At 54.5% G+C, this 18,334-nt stretch overlaps 2 protein-coding genes across 2 annotated transcripts; both read left to right on the top strand.

Annotated features, from left to right (window-relative positions):
• Positions 1-340: 340 nt before the first annotated feature.
• Rab4b (RAB4B, member RAS oncogene family) lies at positions 341-9,130 on the top strand. The gene is made up of 8 exons (XM_048330064.1): positions 341-508; positions 2,479-2,559; positions 2,790-2,904; positions 3,300-3,362; positions 3,451-3,605; positions 4,718-4,813; positions 4,893-5,023; positions 8,716-9,130. Exons 1-7 carry the CDS (start codon positions 493-495, stop codon positions 5,006-5,008), a joined length of 642 nt encoding a protein of 213 aa, XP_048186021.1. The 5' UTR covers positions 341-492; the 3' UTR covers positions 5,009-5,023; positions 8,716-9,130.
• Positions 9,131-10,405: 1,275 nt separating this feature from the next.
• On the top strand, positions 10,406-18,257 carry Egln2 (egl-9 family hypoxia inducible factor 2). The gene is made up of 6 exons (XM_048330063.1): positions 10,406-10,516; positions 11,492-12,589; positions 16,262-16,381; positions 16,748-16,884; positions 17,034-17,101; positions 17,670-18,257. The coding sequence occupies exons 2-6, from the start codon at positions 11,726-11,728 to the stop codon at positions 17,723-17,725; spliced, it is 1,245 nt and encodes a 414-aa protein (XP_048186020.1). The 5' UTR covers positions 10,406-10,516; positions 11,492-11,725; the 3' UTR covers positions 17,726-18,257.
• The last annotated feature ends 77 nt before the right edge of the window (positions 18,258-18,334 follow it).

The following is an 18,334-nucleotide window of genomic DNA, read 5'->3' as shown; positions in this document are numbered from 1 at the left end:
GAAGAATCTTTTCTGTCAATCGTGTCCCTGTCCCTTCACATTCGTATCCCCGCCCCCGTGTCCGCTGCTATCCAATCAGGAGTCTTAACTGGTCCCCCTGACTCCTGACCAAATCCGATCCTCCGCTGGACAAGCCATCTCTGTCCCGCCCGTTCCCGCTTGTCCCACCAATCGTTGTCTTGGCTCCACCCCTTTCGGCTAGCCCCTCTCCCGCTACCAATAAATGTCTCTTGTCCCGCCCCCTGTTAGCTGAGTCAGCCAATCGCTGCTTTGGAAAGCGTGGCCTGGTATCCCACAGCATTTGCGGGTCGCAGCGGAGCGGTGTGTGTTGGGGAGGTGAGGGGGGGGGGGCGGGTGGAGGCGGAAGTGGTGGCGCCGGGTCCGGGAGTAGGAAGGAGCCGGGGTTGCAGCCGGAGTGGAGCGGCTGCCTGCCGAGGAGCCAGGCGCGGCCGCGGCGCCATATTTGCGGCCCTCAGCGGCCGCGACCGAGTCATGGCTGAGACCTACGGTGAGGATGGAGGGTTAAAGCTGGAGGAAATTCGGGGTCCAGACCCACAGAGGATGCGGCCTGTTTTGAGTGGGGCGGGGCTTTCAGCGCCGGGGGGCGGGGTCTATCGCTATGGGGGCAGGGCCTGGGCGGGAGCTGGGAGGGGTTTCCTGGGTCGAGGGCTGGCCATAGCCCGGGGTGGGCGGAGCCTATGGAGGGTCTGGGATGGGATTTGAGGGATGGGGTCCGAGTGTGTTCACTATAAGCCAGGAGGGGAAGAAGAGCACCCCTCACGGAAGGGGCGGAGCCTGGACGAGAGGGGCGGGACATTCACTAGAATGGCAGGGGTCGCGCTTCCGGGTCTAGCTCTGTGCCCTGGGGCTGATCTGGAATGAACTGGGCACCTAGGTTGTCTCTGAATTAATGTGGTGACCGGTGAGACTTAAGCTGGAGAACAGGCTCCTGGGTGAGCGTGGGGGGAGTCTGAGGACAGGAAGAAGAAAAAAAGTGTGAATATACAATCAGATGGGTGGAGGGGTTCAGGAGTCACCGATTCATTCAACAAGTACAGAAAAAGCAGAGGGATTAAATACAAAGACCCCATGTTCTGGGAATATAACTTGGAGGCTAGGTAGGTGCAAGAGTGGGGAATCTTTTAATCTGCCAAAGGCCATTTGGATATTTATGACGTCATTCAAGCGCCATGCAAGGTTGATCAGCTGGGCACCAGTTGCTCAGGAGGCTGAGATCTGAAGATGCCAGTTAGAAACCAGTGCGGGCCGGAAAGTCCTTGAGATTCCTGTCTCCAATTCACCACCACCAAGAAAAACCAAAAACCAGCCAGAAGTGGAACTATGTCTCAAGAGGTAGAGAGGTAGCCTTGAACAAAACGACTAAGAGATAGTGCCCAAGCGTCCCCAGTTTCCTAAGTTTAAGCCCCAGTAGCCTCATAAAATAAATGAACAAAAAGAATTAAAACTTTATAGAAGGCTAGGGCATGGCTCAAGCAAGTAGAGAGCCTGCCTGGCAGTTAGGAGGCCTTGGGTTCAATCCCTGGCTCCATTAAAAAAAAAAAAAAAGACAGAGGCTAGATTGTCACCCTTGATTAAATGTCATCCTTTAGGGCCTTTAGCAGTAGTCAAGCACAGGTGGCATGCCTACATTACCAGCTGTTCATGAGGTAGAGGCAGGAGGGTCTTGCATTGCTAAGATATTGGGCATGGCTTTGAAATTCAGCTCTTCCTGTGTGACCTTATGCAAGTCAGTTAATCTCTCTGGCCTCATTTTTCTCATCTGGAAAATGGGAATCATAATTTTATTTTTTAGTGGAAGTACTGAGGCTTCAACGCAGGGCCTGGTCACTGTCCCTTAGTTTTTTCACTCAAGGATGTCACTCCACCACTTGAGCCACAGCTCTACTTTAAAGCTTTTTGCTGGTTAATTGGAGATAAGCATCTCACGGATTTTCCTGCCCCAGGCTGGCTTCAAACCTCCATCCTCAGATCTCAGCCTCCTGAGTAGCTTGGATTACAGGTATGAGCCACCATGGCTGGGCTCCTAACTCTTCTTCTTTTTTCTTTCTTTTCTTTTCTTTTTTTTTTTTTTTGCCATTTCTGGCTTTTTTCTGTTTATGTGGTATTGAGGAATTGAACTCAGGCCTTCATGCATGCTAGGCAAGCGCTTTACCACTAAGTCATATTCCCAGCTCCCCACTCCTAACTCTTTTTTTTTTTTTTTTTTTTTTTTGCCAGTCCTGGGCCTTGGACTCAGAGCCTGAGTACTGTCCCTGGCTTCTTTTTGCTCAAGGCTAGCACTCTGCCACTTGAGCCACAGCGCCACTTCTGGCTGTTTTCTGTATATGTGGTACTGGGGAATCGAACCTAGGGCTTCATGTATTCGAGGCAAGCACTCTTGCCACTAGGCCATATCCCCAGCCCTACTCCTAACTCTTGTTTCCCTTTATTTCCTTGATTCTGACCCCATCCACATAGACTTCCTCTTCAAATTCCTGGTGATCGGCAGTGCGGGAACTGGAAAGTCATGTCTGCTTCATCAGTTTATTGAGAACAAGTGTGAGTTTTGGGCAGTGGTATGGGAGCATTGAGCTGTGGATATGGGCAGCTGGTGGAATGGGTTGGGCTGGCCATGGTTATACAGTAGCTTGCCTTTGTCTATCTTTTTTTGCTAGGTCTTCAGTGACACCCCCTCCCCCCCCCTCCACACACACAATGAGAATGGGTCTGTGGAGGTTGGAGCTCCTCTTGAGCCTCTGCACTGCTTTCTGTCTCTCTCCCACTCCCAGTCAAACAGGACTCCAACCACACTATCGGCGTGGAGTTTGGATCCCGGGTAGTCAGCGTGGGTGGGAAGACGGTGAAGCTACAGATCTGGGACACTGCTGGCCAGGAGCGGTTTCGGTAGGTGGCCTGGGTTCCCAAGGAGGGAAGGAGGGAGATTGAGGTGTACAGAGTCACAGGTGACACCACAGTAGACCCAGGCAGCCATGGAATAGTAGGAGAGAGAGAAACAGAGATGGTTGCTCTCAGATTAAAAGTAGTGGGGTAGAGTGGTACATGCCTATAGGACAGACACAGAGAAACAAAGCACGAGACTCACAGACAGACTCGATTTCTCTGAGGCAGAGAAGAGAAATTTGTATCTCAACGAGATCGAAGCTAGAATTTTTTTTTGAGGGGTTGAGTGGGCAATAAGGTGGAGGGGGGCCTCCAAACCACCAGTCTCTCTCTGCAGAGGGGGGCAGTCCCGGGCAGACCCCAGCTTTGGGGGTGACTGGGTCCCCCTGGCCCCACAGGTCGGTGACGCGGAGTTATTACCGAGGGGCAGCTGGAGCCCTGCTGGTGTATGACATCACGAGGTGGGTGCAGAGGGTGGGTGGTGTGGGCCAGCTGGGCACCAGTGACCCCTCTCCCATGCTGCCTTCCTCCTCTGTTTCTTCTCCACAGCCGGGAGACATACAACTCTCTGGCTGCCTGGCTGACAGACGCCCGAACGCTGGCCAGCCCCAATATTGTGGTCATCCTCTGTGGCAACAAGAAGGACCTGGACCCCGAGCGTGAGGTCACCTTCCTGGAGGCCTCCCGCTTTGCCCAGGAGAATGGTGAGACCTGAGCTGGGGACTGGCCAGTGGGGGGCAGAGAGATTGAACTGTGCATGGCACCTGTCTACTTAGCTCTCGTTGGCTGTGCCCTGAATGTGGGGATCCAGGGACTAGGTTCAAATGTCATTGTGGAGCTCTGTGGCCACGTGGGTGTTGAGTACCCTCAGCTGGGAAGTGGGGATCCCCATGTTGCCCTGGTTAAAGAGCACCTCTAGCAGTGAATGCTACATGGGGTTAGCTTTTTAGAAGTTTCCATTACCCTAGGGAAACAGCCCTGGGGGCATTGCAAACTCAAGATGGCCCTAGGAGCTGGGTGATGGTGGCTCAAGCCTGTAATCCTAGCTACTCAGGAAGCTGAGATCTGTGGATCCTGGTTTGAAGCCAGCCCAGGTAGGAAAGTCCATGAGACTTATCTCTAACCAGCAAAAAGCCAGAAATTAATCCTGCTGTGGTTCAAGGGGTTTTTTGTTTTCTCTTGAGTGGAAAAAAAAAAAAAAAGCTAGGCTCCCCACTCCATATCTTGTAACCTCTAGGTTTAGAGATTTTGCCACTACAAAACTTGACTGGTGGAATTTTTCCCCCCGGACCTGGGGCTTGAACTCAGGGCGTGGGCACTGTTCCTGGCTTCTTTTTGCCCAAGACTAACACTCTACCACTTGAGCCACGGCACCACTTCTGGCTTTTTCTATATGTGTGGTGCAGAGGAATTGAACCCAGGGCTTCATGTATTCGAGGCAAGCATTCTACCACTACTAGGCCATATTCCCAGCCCTGTGACTGGTGGATTTGAGGCTGTGCTAAGTGGTGCTGGGAACTCTGTGGTGAAGCCAGTCCCAAGTCTAGCTCTCATGGGGCTCTCAGTACAATGGATTGGGGTGAGACACCCCATTGGTAGACAGTAAGTGTAAGAGCCAGAGAGGACAGAACAGTGACAGGGAAGGCTGTGGGAGCCCCAGGAGTCCTGTGACTCAGGCTGCCATGCTTGCTGAGCCAGGATGGAAGAGCTAGGTGGGTGCCAGGGAGGTGGGGTGAGGGCAAAGAGTGGATGGGAGATTTGGGGAACCAGCGAGAAGGGGAGAAGAGACAGAGACTGATGGTGGCCTTGTCTCCAGAACTCATGTTCCTTGAGACCAGTGCTCTCACAGGCGAGAACGTGGAGGAGGCGTTCCTGAAGTGTGCCCGAACCATCCTCAACAAGATTGACTCAGGTGAGCCCCGTGGCGGGACAGTGGAAAGCAGGGCTGGAAGGACTCCAAGGGGACAGTGCTGACCTCCCCCATTCCGCAGGTGAGCTGGACCCCGAAAGGATGGGCTCTGGCATTCAGTATGGTGATGCGTCCCTCCGTCAGCTGCGGCAACCTCGGAGTGCCCAGGCCGTGGCCCCTCAGCCCTGTGGCTGCTGAGACCTGCAGAGTCAGGTGGGACACTGGGGGTGTGGTGGGGAGGGGAGGTGGGGAGGGAGTGCAGAGCAGACATGGAGACACAGAAAATGTGCTGCAAGAGAAAAAGATCTGAGGATCATGGTTCGAAGCCAGCCCAGGCAGAACAGTCCCTGAAAGACTCCTGGTTGTTTGTTTTTAATGGTTCCTGAGGCTTGAACTCAGGGCCGCAGAACTCTCCTTGAGCTTCTTTTGCTCTACTACTCTACCATTTGAGCCACAGCACCACTTGGCCTTTCCTGTTTATGTCATACTGAGGAATTGAACTCAGGGCTTCATGAATGCTAGGCAAGCGCTGTACCACTAGCCACCTTCCTACCCCTGTCTATGAGACTTTTTTTTTTTTTTTTTTTTTTTGCCAGGGGCTTGGACTCAGGGCCTGAGCACTGTCCCTGGCTTCTTTTTGCTCAAGGCTAGCACTCTGCCACTTGAGCCACATTGCCACTTCTGGCCATTTTCTGTATATGTGGTGCTGGGGAATTGAACCCAGGGCTTCATGTATACAAGGCGAGCACTCTTGCCACTAGGCCATATCCCCAGCCCCCCCTTCTGACTATTTCTATATATGTAGTGCTGAGGAATGGAACCCAGGGCTTCATGTATACGAGGCGAGCACTCTAACACTAGGCCATATTCCCAGCCCTTCTGTGAGACTCTTTTATCTCCAATTAACCATTCAAAAACTGGAAGTGGCACTGTGGCTCAAAGTGGTAGAGTGCTATCCTTGAGCAAAAGAGCCCAGGGACAGTGCCCAGATCCCGAGTTCAAGGCCCCTCCCCCCCCCCAAAAAAAAAAGAAAAAAGGAAAAAGAAAAAGTGGCCCGGCCTGGAGCTGAACAAGCCATGTTCCCAACCACAGGGTACCCACATGCTTGCCCCACCCCTAGGCCTCTGCCAGCCTTGACCAGTTCATTCATTCAAGGGTCACACCTCACACCTACTGTGTGCCAAGGCCTGTGTCAGAGCTCTAGGGAGACCATAGCCAGGAAAACAGACCAAAAAAATTGTCCCTTGGCTTGACAGTCTCTTGGGAGGAGACAGGGCATAAACAAACATACACATGATTAGGGTGAGAAGCACTATGGAACAAATAACAAGCCTGCTGGGGAGGTGGACATGGGCGGGTGGGGAGAGTATGTTTTGATAATTTCTGAGACAAGCTCTGGCTTGTCTGAGGCAGCCCAGGCTGGCCTGAACTCATTCTGTAGCCCAGCTGGCCTCTAACTCAGCCTCCTGAGTACTAGGATTATAGGCATGTGTCACCATGCACTTTTTTTTTTTTGTGTGTGTGCTAGTACTGAGGCTTGAACTCAGAGCCTTGTGTTGGTCAGCTGGTTCTTTACCACTTGAGCTATGCCTCCAGCCCAGCTTTTTGCTGGTTATTTTTGGAGAGGGTCTAGGAGGAGTTTTCTTCCCGGGTTGGCCTTGAACTATGTATGCTCTTCCAGATTTCAGCCTCTGGAGTAGCTGGAATTAGAGGTATGAGCCACTGGCTTGTAGCTTCATCATGTTTTATTGTTTTCTACCAATGTTTGTCCTTTTAAAGAAATTTTTATTTATTCACTTATTTATTTTGGTTGTGGGGTTTGAACTCAGGGTCTGTGTGCTGTTCCTGAGTGCCTTTTGCTCAAGGCTAGCGCTTTACCACTTGGAGCCACAGTGCCACTTCCAGTTTCCTGGTGGTTAATTAGAGATAAGAGTCTCACAGACTTCTCTGCCCCAGCTAGGTTCGAACTGTGATCCTCAGATCTCAGCCTCCTGAGTAGCTAGGATTACAGGTGAGCCACCAGCACCTGGTTCTCATTTTTATTTAAAAACTTTATTATCTTTTTTATTTTTAACTGAGACTAAGTTCATGTAACATGACCTTGATCTCACTTCCCCCTTTCCCTTCCTCCTACCCTCCCTCCTTCGCCTTCCCTCTTTTTCATCCTTCTTTCCCGGTACTAGAGATTGAACTCAGGATCTTGTAAAGTGAACAGTTCAATGCCATTTAGTATGTTCACTACTTTGTTCAGTCATTTTCTCTAAGTTCTAAAGTGTGTGTGTGTGTGTGCGCACGCACGCGCATACTATTTCTGAGGCTGGAACTCAGGGCATCATGTTTATGCTTTTTGTTTTTGTTATTGATTGTTTTGATCAAGGGTAGTATTCTACCACTTGAGCCACAGCTCCACTTCCAGATTTTTTTTTTTTTTTGGCCAGTCCTGGGCCTTGAACTCAGGGCCTGAGCACTGTCCCTGGCTTCTTCCCGCTCAAGGCTAGCACTCTGCCACTTGAGCCACAGCGCCGCTTCTGGCCGTTTTCTGTATATGTGGTGCTGGGGAATCGAACCTAGGGCCTTGTGTATTCGAGGCAGGCACTCTTGCCACTAGGCTATATCCCCAGCCCCACTTCCAGATTTTTGACAGTTAATTAGAGGTAAGACTGTAACTCATTTTGTTGCCTAGGCTGGCTTTGAACAGTGATCCTTAGATCTCTGCCTCTGGAGTAGCTGGGATTACTGGCATGAATCACCAAGTAGTCCAGCTAATATTTTTGACACCCTGAAGGAAAACTGCATGTCCATGACACTCATTCCCCACCCTCCTACATCTGTCAACCAGCAATCTGCTTTGTATTTCTATCCACCAATATTCTTTTTTTTTTTTTGCCAGTCCTGTGCCTTGGACTCAGGGCCTGAGCACTGTCCCTGGCTTCTCTTTGCTCAAGGCTAGCACTCTGCCACTTGAGCCACAGTGCCACTTCTGGCCATTTTCTGTATATGTGGTGCTGGGGAATCGAACCCAGGGCTTCATGTATATGAGGCAAGCTCTCTTGCCACTAGGCCATATCCCCAGCCCCCTTTGTTTGTATTTGTGTGTACAGGTAATCATTCTTGAACTCAGAGCCTTGAGTTTTTGCTCATGGCTCAGGTTCTACCATATGAGCCATGTCTCTACTTCTGGCTTTTTACTGGTTAATTGAGCCTGGGTTGGCTTTGAACCTCAGTCCTCAGATCTTAGCCTCTTGAGAAACTAGGATCATAGGTATGAGCCACCAGTGCCTGGCTTCTAATATTTTTATTTCATATGATGCACTCTGTTCTTTTTGCCAGTTCTGGGGCTTGAACTTAGGGCCTGGTGTTGTTCCTGAGCTTCTTTTTCTCAAGGTTAGCACTCTACCACTTGAGCCACCATGCCACTTATGGCTTTTTCTGAATTGTTTCTTGGAGATGAGAGTGTCACGGACTTTTCTGCCCATCATCCCATGCAATACTCCACATTGGATCAGTTAGAAAGGTAGCGTAAGATACTGATGCCCAGGAAATACCCCAGAGATTCTGAAGTAATTTCAAGAGTTCTAGAAGCTTCCAGATAATACTTTACACAGTAAAAAGCAGGAACCACTAATTAATGTGTCTGTCTAGTTTGGAAAATGCTGGGATGAAGCCTAAAATCAGGCTAGGTCCTGGACATGGAAGGACATAGATGTAAAAGTGAGATTGTGGTCTTTATACCCTTTACAGATGCAGACAGCTCACTGGACTAAAATTCCCTGCAGAGGGGAACAAACAGTTCAGAGACTTTGGGAGAAAGCAAAGTATAATCAGGAAGATACCCAGAGATGAGACAGAGATACCAGCTAGTCAGGCCTGAGATCCCTTAAGGTCACCAACCTCTTCTCTTCCAGCTCATCTGTTCTCCAAGCCCTGCCCTTCCGGCTGGGACCCAGACCCAGGCCCCAGGAGGCCACGTCCCAACCTGCTCCAGTCCCAGAAAAGCTGCCCTGCCACTTTGTCCTCCTTCCCTGGCCTGGTGGGGCCTGGCTATGGGGCAAGACTGAGCCACGGTGGAAGGGAGAACCCATTCCTGCTGCTGCTTCTTCTGTCTTGGCTAACCTCTGTCCTCCACTCCTTCTCCCCCCACTCTCCCCCCCCAGCCAGAACCCAAGAGCTTCCAAAGCTTGAGACCAGGGCCTAACTTTGGCCCCAACTTCCTGCCTGGCCCTGCTGTTGCGAGTACTGAATACATGTTATTTATTATCTGGAGGCCTGCCCCCATCTCAATCCTGCCCCATCCACCATAAAGCATTGTTTACACCGGTGTCTTGGCCTCTGTGATTTCTGGGTGTTGGCTGGGTGTTGGGTAGATGGAAGCAGTGTCTGATGGAAGACTCATTGGTTTTGATGTTTAGAGGTCCTTTGTCTGGGTTGGACATAGTGTGGGGGTAACAGGGGTCATTGTGGAAGGAGTTTGTCATTGGGTGCTGTATAGCCCCGACTCCTGGAATTCAGAAATCCTGCCTCAGCCTCCTTGAGTACTGGGATGACAGATATGGCACCCCACACCTAGTTCACACTGGTGACAGTGGGTATGACACTGCGTTTATGACCTGTATGTGTGTCTGGTAGGTGACAGTACCCCAGGAATGTGTAGTACTGAACATGAATGCCCTTTCCTGGTGATAAAATTAGTGAAGCTAGTGGTTTGTGGGCATCTAAGCCAAGGATGGACCTTGAGCTCAGGGTGGCCGCCACCACCTTCAAACAGGGGCCTGGTGAGGACATTGCTGGCTGCTCTCCCAGCCGCGTAGGCCCTGCTGGGTGTTGGCAGAGGACGCAGGGCAGTCAAAATGACCTTATCTGCACAGTCCTACCCTGTGGGACGCCACAGATGCCCTCAGAAGCAGCTAGCCGGGCAAATGTCTCCTGCATTGCTTGCTTTCCGCGGTGTTTTTCTTCTGGCTGCAGCTGTGTTCTCTGGGGGGGTCACGCAAACATATGCTCATCCTTTCCTTTTTCTTTTTTGTCGGTGGTGGGGCTTGAACCCTGGGCCTGGGTCTGTCCCTGAACTCTTGAGCTCAAGGCTGGTGCTCTACCACTGGAGCCGCAGCGCCACTTCCTGCTCCTCGTTTCCTCGTGAGCTTTTCCTTCAGGACATCCCGTACTTCCTCCATTGCAAAAGTGCTTGTGTAAATTACCAACGTGCAATTTCCATGCATTTTCCAGCGAACTGCGCGGCCATTTCTCAGCATCCCCCTGTGAGGGCTGGGAGGCGGAGCGTCTATGCAAATGAACCCACTCGTCTGGCGCTTTTCAGACGGGCTGCTTCGGGATCTTTCCATGTAAATGATCTCATTTGCATCTTCTTACAGGACCGCCCCTTCTCAACGGCGTTCTGACGCCCCCGTCTGGAAGGGGGCGGGGCATAAGATGCAAATGAGCCACGCGCGGGCGACGGTCCCATTTCTCCAAAGGGATGTTCTGGGGTTGCCCCGCCCCGTGCGGCTTTGCGCATGCGTACTGCATATCCCGAAGGGAGAGGCGGTGAGGAGAGGCCAAGGTCACGTGCCCGCCGGACGCGGCGCGGACGGGGAGGAGTTGGGGCGAGGGCGGAGCGTCGCGGGTGGTGGTGGGGGCGGGGTATGGCGCTCCGCGAAGCGCTGGGCGGTTGGCACAAACGGCGTATTCGGGGCCGGAGGAAAAAGCTCGGTGAGGAGGCGGCGGAGAAGGGAAGGAGGGAAGCGGGGGAAGAGGAAAAAGTAGCTGGAGTCGGGGCACCACGGCGCGCCGGGCGTGCGGTGTGCGCGCGCGCGCGCGCGGTGGTGGGGGCGCGCGGGCCCTGCGGCCCGCGGAGGGCGGGTGGGGGAGGGGAGGCGCGCGCAGCGGCCGCACGTTGGGCCCCGGCCCGGCGGGCGTGGGGGGCGGCAGGGGGGTCTCGCGTGCCCGGTGGTGGGGGGAAGGCCGGGGTGGGGAGCCCGGGGCCTCCTCGGGGTCCCCCGAGCGCGCGGACCCCCCTCTGCTGCCGTAGGCCCCTCCTCCCCGGCTCCCTTCCGTGTGTCCGTCCTCTCTGGACCTCCCTTCCGTCTGGGTGTGAGTCCGTCCCTCCTCCCGCGGGCTTCCTCCGGCAGGGCGCAGGTCGACCCCCACCGCCCGGGCCTGTCTGTCCGTGTCAGGCCCTGCCCTCCCGGCTTCCCTCCGGGGTTTTTGTTTTTGTTTTCCTCTCTGCCCCCCCTCCCCACCGCGATCTCTTTGTCTCTTAACTCTCCAGTTTCCTCTGTCTGCCTGCTCCTCTCCACCTAGGACGACTTCTCCTGGATTCCCTCATTTCCTCTTTCTGTAGACCCCCTCCATTTCTTCTTCTGGAGCCCCCCTCCCGGACAGATCCCGCCTCCTGCCCACCCCTCCAACCACTCCTTTTCTGCCCCAGATCCCTCCTCCGTGAGTTCTGGATCTTATTCCCCGCCTCCCTTCTCTCTTTGAGCCATCCCTTACTGTCCTGTCACAGGTGCGGGGGGGGGGGGGTCCCCCTCCCCCCAGTTCTCAGGCTCTGCTCCTCCACTTGGGCTCAGGTACCCGGGGTTTGAAATCACTTTTGTCCGAGTCATCTCTCTTCCGTATCTATACCATCCCCAAACTTCTTGCCCATATCTCATCTCATGTCCCTTTTTCTCTCTCTCCCTCCAGCTACCCCAGCCGGTCCCTTCTCACATCCTTAGGGACACCAGTGGACTTGGGGACCAGCAAGCATACCCAGGGTACAAAAAGGAGCCCCTGCTGCCGGCCCTGCCTCACCCTGCCCCACGCCAGGCCCAGCAGCCCCCGGCTGCAGCCAGTAGAGGAGGAGGAGGAGGTGGAGGAGGGTGGCATCATGGGCCGGGGCCGTGCCCTCCATGCCCGGGGGATGAAGACACTGCAGCCATGGACAGCCGGTGCCAGCCACAGTCCCTGAGTCAGGCTCTCCCTCAGTTGCCAGGGTCTGTGTCAGAGCCCTTGGAGCCTAGCCGAGGCAGGATGGGGGTGGAAAGTTACCTGCCCTGTACTCTGCTACCCTCCTACCACCATCCTGGAGCAGCCAGTGAGGTCTCCGCTGGGAATGGGACCCCCAGAGCCACAGCCACCGTTACCACTGCCAGTCCCCTGCGGGAAGGCTTCAGTAGTCAGGATGGCGGCGAGCTGTGGCCACTGCAGAGTGAAGGTGCCGCGGCCCTGGTCACCAAGGAGTGCCAGCGACTGGCTGCCCAGGGTGCTCGTCCGGAGGCCCCTAAACGGAAGTGGGCTGAGGATGGTGGGGATGCCTCCTCACCCGCCAAGAGGCCCTGGGCCAGGCAAGAGGACCAGGAGGCAAAGGAAGAGGGTGATGTGGGCTGTGGCGCTGGCCCCAGCACTACCAGCAGCAGCACTGGTAACGGCAGCGGCGAGGCGAGTGCCAGGCTGAGGGAAGAGACCCTGCCCTGTGCTCCTGAGCGTCTGGCCCTGGACTATATTGTGCCTTGCATGCGGTACTATGGTATCTGCGTCAAGGACAACTTCTTGGGGGCAGCACTGGGCGGCCGGGTACTGGCTGAGGTGGAGGCACTGAAGTGGGGCGGGCGCCTGCGTGACGGGCAGCTGGTGAGTCAGCGTGCCATCCCACCGCGCAGCATTCGTGGGGACCAGATTGTCTGGGTGGAAGGCCATGAGCCAGGCTGCCGGAGCATCGGTGCCCTTATGGCCCACGTGGACGCTGTAATCCGTCACTGTGCTGGGCGGCTGGGCAACTACGTCATCAATGGGCGCACCAAGGTAAGACTGGGTGGGAGGTATTTACGGAAGGGCCATGGAGCGCTTTGATTTGTTAGTGGTCCTGGCATGAGTGGATTGGAGGCAGGCTTCTAGAGTTGTTTTATTTAGTCAGTTTCAGGGGGACTGTGGGATCTCTGGCCTCCGTCTGGGCCACGCTTGATGCACCTGTAAGCCTGAGGTTTAGCCTGGGGCACCGTGTTCTTGACCTTGCAGGAATCCTTTGTCGATCCTGATTAGAGCTGGTGACATGCACAGCCTCACACCTGTGCACAGGCTGTGGCTGGTTCTTGGCCCATAGTATCTGCATCCAGCTCCTGGAGAGGAGGATAGTCTGTAGGCAAATGTTTCTTTTTTCCTGGCCTCTCTTCCTCTGATCTGTTCTGTCTGCTGGCCTGGCTCATCCATCCTACCTCTCAGGAAACCTAGAAGGTCCAGGAGAAGGGAGGTAATGGTGAACAGGGAGAATGAGGACAGTGCTCCCAGCTACTTTATGCCCTGTGGGCCAACTGTGGCATTTGCCTCCAGGACAGCCTCTAGGGGTGACATTGTGTGTGTGCATGCTGGTTCAAGCAGAGCTGTCCTAGACTGTTACTTATTTCTTGTCTTTTCCTGTCTGTCTCCCCCCTTCCCACCTTTGTCTTAGTCCCCTCCCCCCCTTTTTTTTTTTTGCCAGTCCTGGGTCTTGAACTCAGGGCCTGAGCACTCTCTCTGAGCTTCTTTTTGCTCAAGGCTAGTGCTCTACCACTTGAGCCATAGCACTACTTCCAGCTTTTTCTGTTTATGTGGTACTGACAAATCGAACCCAGGGCTTCATGCATACTAGGCAAGTACTCTACCACTAAGCCACATTCCCAGTCCTAAGTTTTTGGCTCTTTTTTTTTTTTTTTTGTCTTTTCTTTTTTGGTACTGGGGATCAAACCCAGTATGTTGCACTTGTTAGGCAAGCGCTTTGTCCACTGAGCTACATCTCAGCCCCTTTTTTTTGTAGAATAATAAGTTTTAATCTCTATGTAGGTGGGGCCTTATTAGGAAAAGTGCTCATTGAGTTGGACTTTATGGACAGTTGTCAAAGCTTCATGGGCCTCTAGCTCCCATCCAGGGGCCATAGCCAGGTGCTGGTGGCTCTCGCCTGTAATCCTGGCTATTCACAAGGCAGAAATCTGAGGACCACAGTTCAAAGCTAGCTGGGAAAGTTTGTGAGACTTTTATCTCCATTTAACTACCCAAAAAGCCGGCAGTGGAGCTGGGGCTCCAGCAGTGGAGTGCTAACCTATGCCTGTGAGTGCCCTGGCCTCCAGCCCAAGGCTTGGGGTTGCTGGACAGGTGTGCGGGGCAGGAGTATCCACTTCTCAGCCCAGTGATGCTGGGCTGATGGTACTGGCTGTGCATGGCAGGTGTGTTCTGGTGTTTCCTACCCTGTCGCTCAAGTCCCATCTTGGATTCTGCCTCTGTGGCTTTCCTCTCAGGCTGGAGCCAGCTCAGAGACCAGCCTCCCCACCCCCAGTCAAGCCTGTGTCCTCCCCACCCCAGCTGGAACTCATCCTCCTCCTCCCTGCCTCCCTCCCTCCCTCCCTCCCGTTACTTGATAGCTGGAAAGCCAGCACCCACCCCTTCCCAGGGCATGGTTCCTGTGCCTGCGAAGGCAGTATGGTTCTCCTGGCTCAGCAGCTGTGCCCCTGTGTCAGCCTCCTCCCCCTCTCCCCCAGGAGGAAGTGGAGAAACCAGAACTGCTGAGTGCCCAGGGTGGGAGGCTCTGAGCCTTCCTCGCCCACCACAGAATTAGACAGCTGGGTAAAGTCCGCAGTGTGCGTGTGTGTGTGTGTGTGTGTGTGTGTGTGTGTGTGTGTGTGTGTGGTGTGTGTGGGGGCGGGGGGCTCTTGGCACTTGTCCCTAGTAGTGTAACTCTTCGTGTCTTTGCTCATCCCACCTGCCCACTCTGAGCAGTTGCCTTGCTGTGGCTCAGGCTGTGGCTCAGGCTGTCGCGTGAGGGTGGGGTGCTGTCAGCTGGCAGAAAGCACACCAGGCACTGGGCAGAGGAGCTTGACCCCAGGGGCTTCCTTGAGGCTAGTCTAATGTTGAGAGCTGTGGAGTGAGTACTTAAGGTTGCACTTAAGGTGACCTGAGTGGCAAGAAGGACGGGGCAGGGGTCGCTGGCAGGGTGCAGGCCTGGAGTGGGGATGAAGTAGATGTCACCACTGACCACAGGGAAAGCCATAGCATGTGAGGTCAGGGACCTTGGGGATATAGTGTAGGGACAGATTGTGGGCGGGAGAGTCCAGTACTGCCCTCTGCCTGCCTTCCATCTGCAGGTTCAGCAGCTCTGATTGGCTCCCCAGTCGGGGGCCTTGCCCATCTCTCATCAGTGACTGACTGACTGTAACGGCCAGGCTGAGGCCATATTCTTCCCATCCAGTGAGGGCTGCTCAGGACCACTCTTGTCTGCAGGGAGCTGAGCTGTGCATGTCAGGCTGTCCCTGATCCCGGTGGTCATGTCCAGGGCTTGCTTTCCCTGGGGGCTTCTCCCTGTACTCTGGGGCTGGCCGAGCAGGCTGGGCTCTCCACTGCCTCAGGTGGTGGGTTAGGTTCCCACAGCTAGGCCCCAGGGTGAACCCTTTCCTTCACACCCCAGCCTCCTTCCTCTTAACTCCTGGGTGACCTAGGTCAGAAGAGTGCAAAGGACTCTAGCCAGATGGGTGCACGCAGCAGCCTACACTGGGAGTCTAGACTATTCCGTGTGTGGTGATCTGGAACTTTCTCTGTGCCCTCAGGGCTGAATGCTCCTGCTGAAACAAGATGCTCAGATGTCACTTTACAGCTGGGGTAGTTGAGGCTGGTTGAGGTGAGATGCCTAGCATCATGCAGCTTGAGGATCTGATCCCTGTGCTGCTGATGTGTATGAAACAGATGTATATAGATGTGTATTTAGCCAGGTTCTTGTAGTCAAGGGCACAGGTTCTACACATTGCAGCACCTTAGAACTTACCTGGGGATCCTTTAAAAAGAAAATCCAGCTGGGCACCTGTGGCTCATACCTGTAACCCTAGCTACTCAGGAGGCTGAAATCTGAGGATCGAGGTTCAAAGCCAGCCTGGGTAGGAGACTTATCTCCAGTGAACCACCAGAAAACTGGAAATGGCTCTGTGGTTCAAGTGGTAGAATGTTAGCCTTGAGGTCAGGGGCAGTGCCCAGGCTCAGAGTTCAAGCCCCATGACTGACATTCACACAAAAAAAATATCCAGGCCCCACCTTACATCAAGCTTGGCAGCCTATGAGGTGAAGTTGGCCTCCTCATTTCAAAGCTTCCTGGAAGTGGAGAGTCTACTCCACAGTCAGGGGCGGGGGTGGGGGGCAGCTGAGGGTTCTGAGGCCAGGTGCCTGCCTATCTGGAAACATTGAAGTTGGGTTTTGCTTCAACAAGATGTTTGAGGTAGGGTTAGGAAAAAAAAAATCAAACCACCATTTACTCATTGAGCCCTTCTGGGTCCTGGGTGGCTGTTAAGGCCCAGAAGTTTCTGATGAACCTGGGGGTAGAGTCTTGGCTGGAATTGGACTTTGAAAAAGTGTGTTGGGACTGGAGCCCTTGTGGCTTGCGATGAGGAAGGGATCTGGGAAGAGGAGGGGTGGGAAGGGTCCCTGCCCGGCCTCAGCATTCCACTTCACTGTCTCCACCAGGCTATGGTGGCTTGTTACCCAGGTAACGGGCTGGGGTACGTGAGACACGTTGACAATCCCCACGGCGACGGGCGCTGTGTCACCTGCATCTATTACCTGAATCAGAACTGGGATGTCAAGGTAGGAGGGGGCAGCGGGCGTCCCCCATTCAGCCCTGGACCCGGCCCACACGGGCAGTGCAGACTCTTCCTGGGGATTGGCACCTCCTTTCCAGACCACTGTGGGGGGGACCTCCCCGCTTTCCGGGAATGGTGCTGCCAGCCCAGCCCCACCCGGCCCCGTGTACATACTCCCCCTTTTCCTGTCTTTAGTAGCTTCCTGCCAATCGCCATGATGGGGACTCGGCTGTCATTCATGCTAAGAGCCCCGACCGGGGCTGTGGGGGGCGGGGCGCGGGAGGCACTCCCCCTAGTGGCTGCGCAGGCGCAGTGCACGGCGGAGGCCCTGGGCGGGCCCAGCTAGCCGCGGCCTCTGGCCTGCCTGCAGGTGCACGGTGGCCTGCTGCAGATCTTCCCCGAAGGCCGGCCCGTGGTAGCTAACATCGAGCCGCTCTTTGACCGGTTGCTCATTTTTTGGTCTGATCGACGGAACCCCCACGAGGTGAAGCCAGCCTATGCCACCAGGTATGACCTGTGTTTCTGGGAGCGCGCACGTTTTCTCAGAACCCCGGAGAGGAGGGTAGGCTGCGATGCTGAGCCAAGGTCTGGGGGACCGTGAGTGCCCTTGTGTGGTTGGGAATACGGAACACTGCACCTATGATTTCTGTTCACAGGTACGCCATCACTGTCTGGTATTTTGATGCCAAGGAGCGGGCAGCAGCCAAAGACAAGTATCAGCTAGGTACCTGCTTCCCCAACCCCCTTTGCATCCTCCAGCTCCCCGAATTCCCTGTACCAGTACCCTGCTGGCCTGTGTGTATGTGTGTACCCAGGGTTTTGCACGGTGTACAGAAGTACTGTACCACTTGAGCTATATACCCTATCTCATCCCTTTCTCAGTCTCCCCCTCCCCTATGGTACTGGGGTTTGAATACCAGGCCTCCAACTTGGGAGGCAGGCATTCTATCACTTAGGGTCTCTTGCCCAGGGCTGGCCTTGGACTTTAGTTCTCCTATCTGTGGGATTATAGACATGAGCCACCCCGTGCATGACTTACATGTTGAAATGGAGGTCTTTTTGCTTGAGCTGGCCTATAGTTGCAGTCCTCCTGCTCTTTGCCTCCTGAGTAACTGGTATTACAGGCAAGCAGCACTCTGCACAGACTCATCAGCCCCTTGTAGGTGTTCTTTTTCATTTCTCCCTAGCCCAGTTTCCTATCATCCCCATCACCAGCTCCATTTCTTTTCCATTGGCCTCTTTGCCCTTTTGCTAGTGACTCATGGTCTCCTGTCCCCTCTTCTCGCCCTCAGCATCGGGACAGAAAGGTGTTCAAGTACCTGTATCACAGCCGGCCACCCCTACTTAGTGCTCAGCCCGAGCACTGCATGGATGGACAGCTCGCCCGCCCAACTTCAGGAGAGCTTTGGGCCTGGCGGCAGCCCACCCACCTCAGTGCCCTTCTACTCCCCTGCCACCGCTGCTGCTTCTGGCTTGCCTCTGTCCTTCCTGGTGTGGAGGACTGCATGGCTGAGGACCAAGGAGGAGGAGCTAGCGCTGCCCCAGGTGGGGGCGGGGGCAGTGTTGTGGTGTATCATTAGTGAGGCCGAGGGCCTGTGTGTGCTGCCTGATCTGGCCATCTCTCCATTGGGTGTGGAGAGGCAGGACACGCAATTTGGGGTTGAGGTGAGTCACAGCCTCTTGCTGGTGAGGGCTTGTGGAGGGGAACATCTCCAGTCTCCCCACTCCCCCAGCCTGGAATGTGAAGTGACTCCCCAACCTCCCTTCCATGGCACCATTCAGCCTGGGCTGCCACCTGCATAGGCAGGGTGACAGTACCAGCAGGAGCATGGGTTTGAAAGTCCTGCCAGCCAAGAAATAAAGTTTACCTCAGAAATGCACGTATGACTCCCTCCATGAGTACAGGACTATTGACGAAGGGGCAGGAGGTTTGAAGGCCAGGGGGGCTGGGCAGGCG

This window comes from Perognathus longimembris, chromosome 20 (genome assembly GCF_023159225.1).
Source record: "Perognathus longimembris pacificus isolate PPM17 chromosome 20, ASM2315922v1, whole genome shotgun sequence".
NCBI classification, from domain to species: domain Eukaryota; kingdom Metazoa; phylum Chordata; class Mammalia; order Rodentia; family Heteromyidae; genus Perognathus; species Perognathus longimembris.
Note: the sequence above shows the minus strand (reverse complement) of the source record. Positions and strands in the feature narration are given on the sequence as shown.

Excerpts from the sequence above, each read along its gene's own strand:
- Rab4b (XM_048330064.1), top strand. Across the intron at positions 2,560-2,789 it reads TCAGTTTATTGAGAACAAGT|TCAAACAGGACTCCAACCAC; the intron begins GTGAGTTTTGGG and ends TCCCACTCCCAG. Across the intron at positions 3,363-3,450 it reads CTGGTGTATGACATCACGAG|CCGGGAGACATACAACTCTC; the intron begins GTGGGTGCAGAG and ends TCTTCTCCACAG.
- Egln2 (XM_048330063.1), top strand. The coding sequence starts at position 11,726 with ATGGACAGCCGGTGCCAGCCACAGTCCCTGAGTCAGGCTCTCCCTCAG. Across the intron at positions 12,590-16,261 it reads TCATCAATGGGCGCACCAAG|GCTATGGTGGCTTGTTACCC; the intron begins GTAAGACTGGGT and ends TGTCTCCACCAG. Across the intron at positions 16,885-17,033 it reads AAGCCAGCCTATGCCACCAG|GTACGCCATCACTGTCTGGT; the intron begins GTATGACCTGTG and ends TTCTGTTCACAG.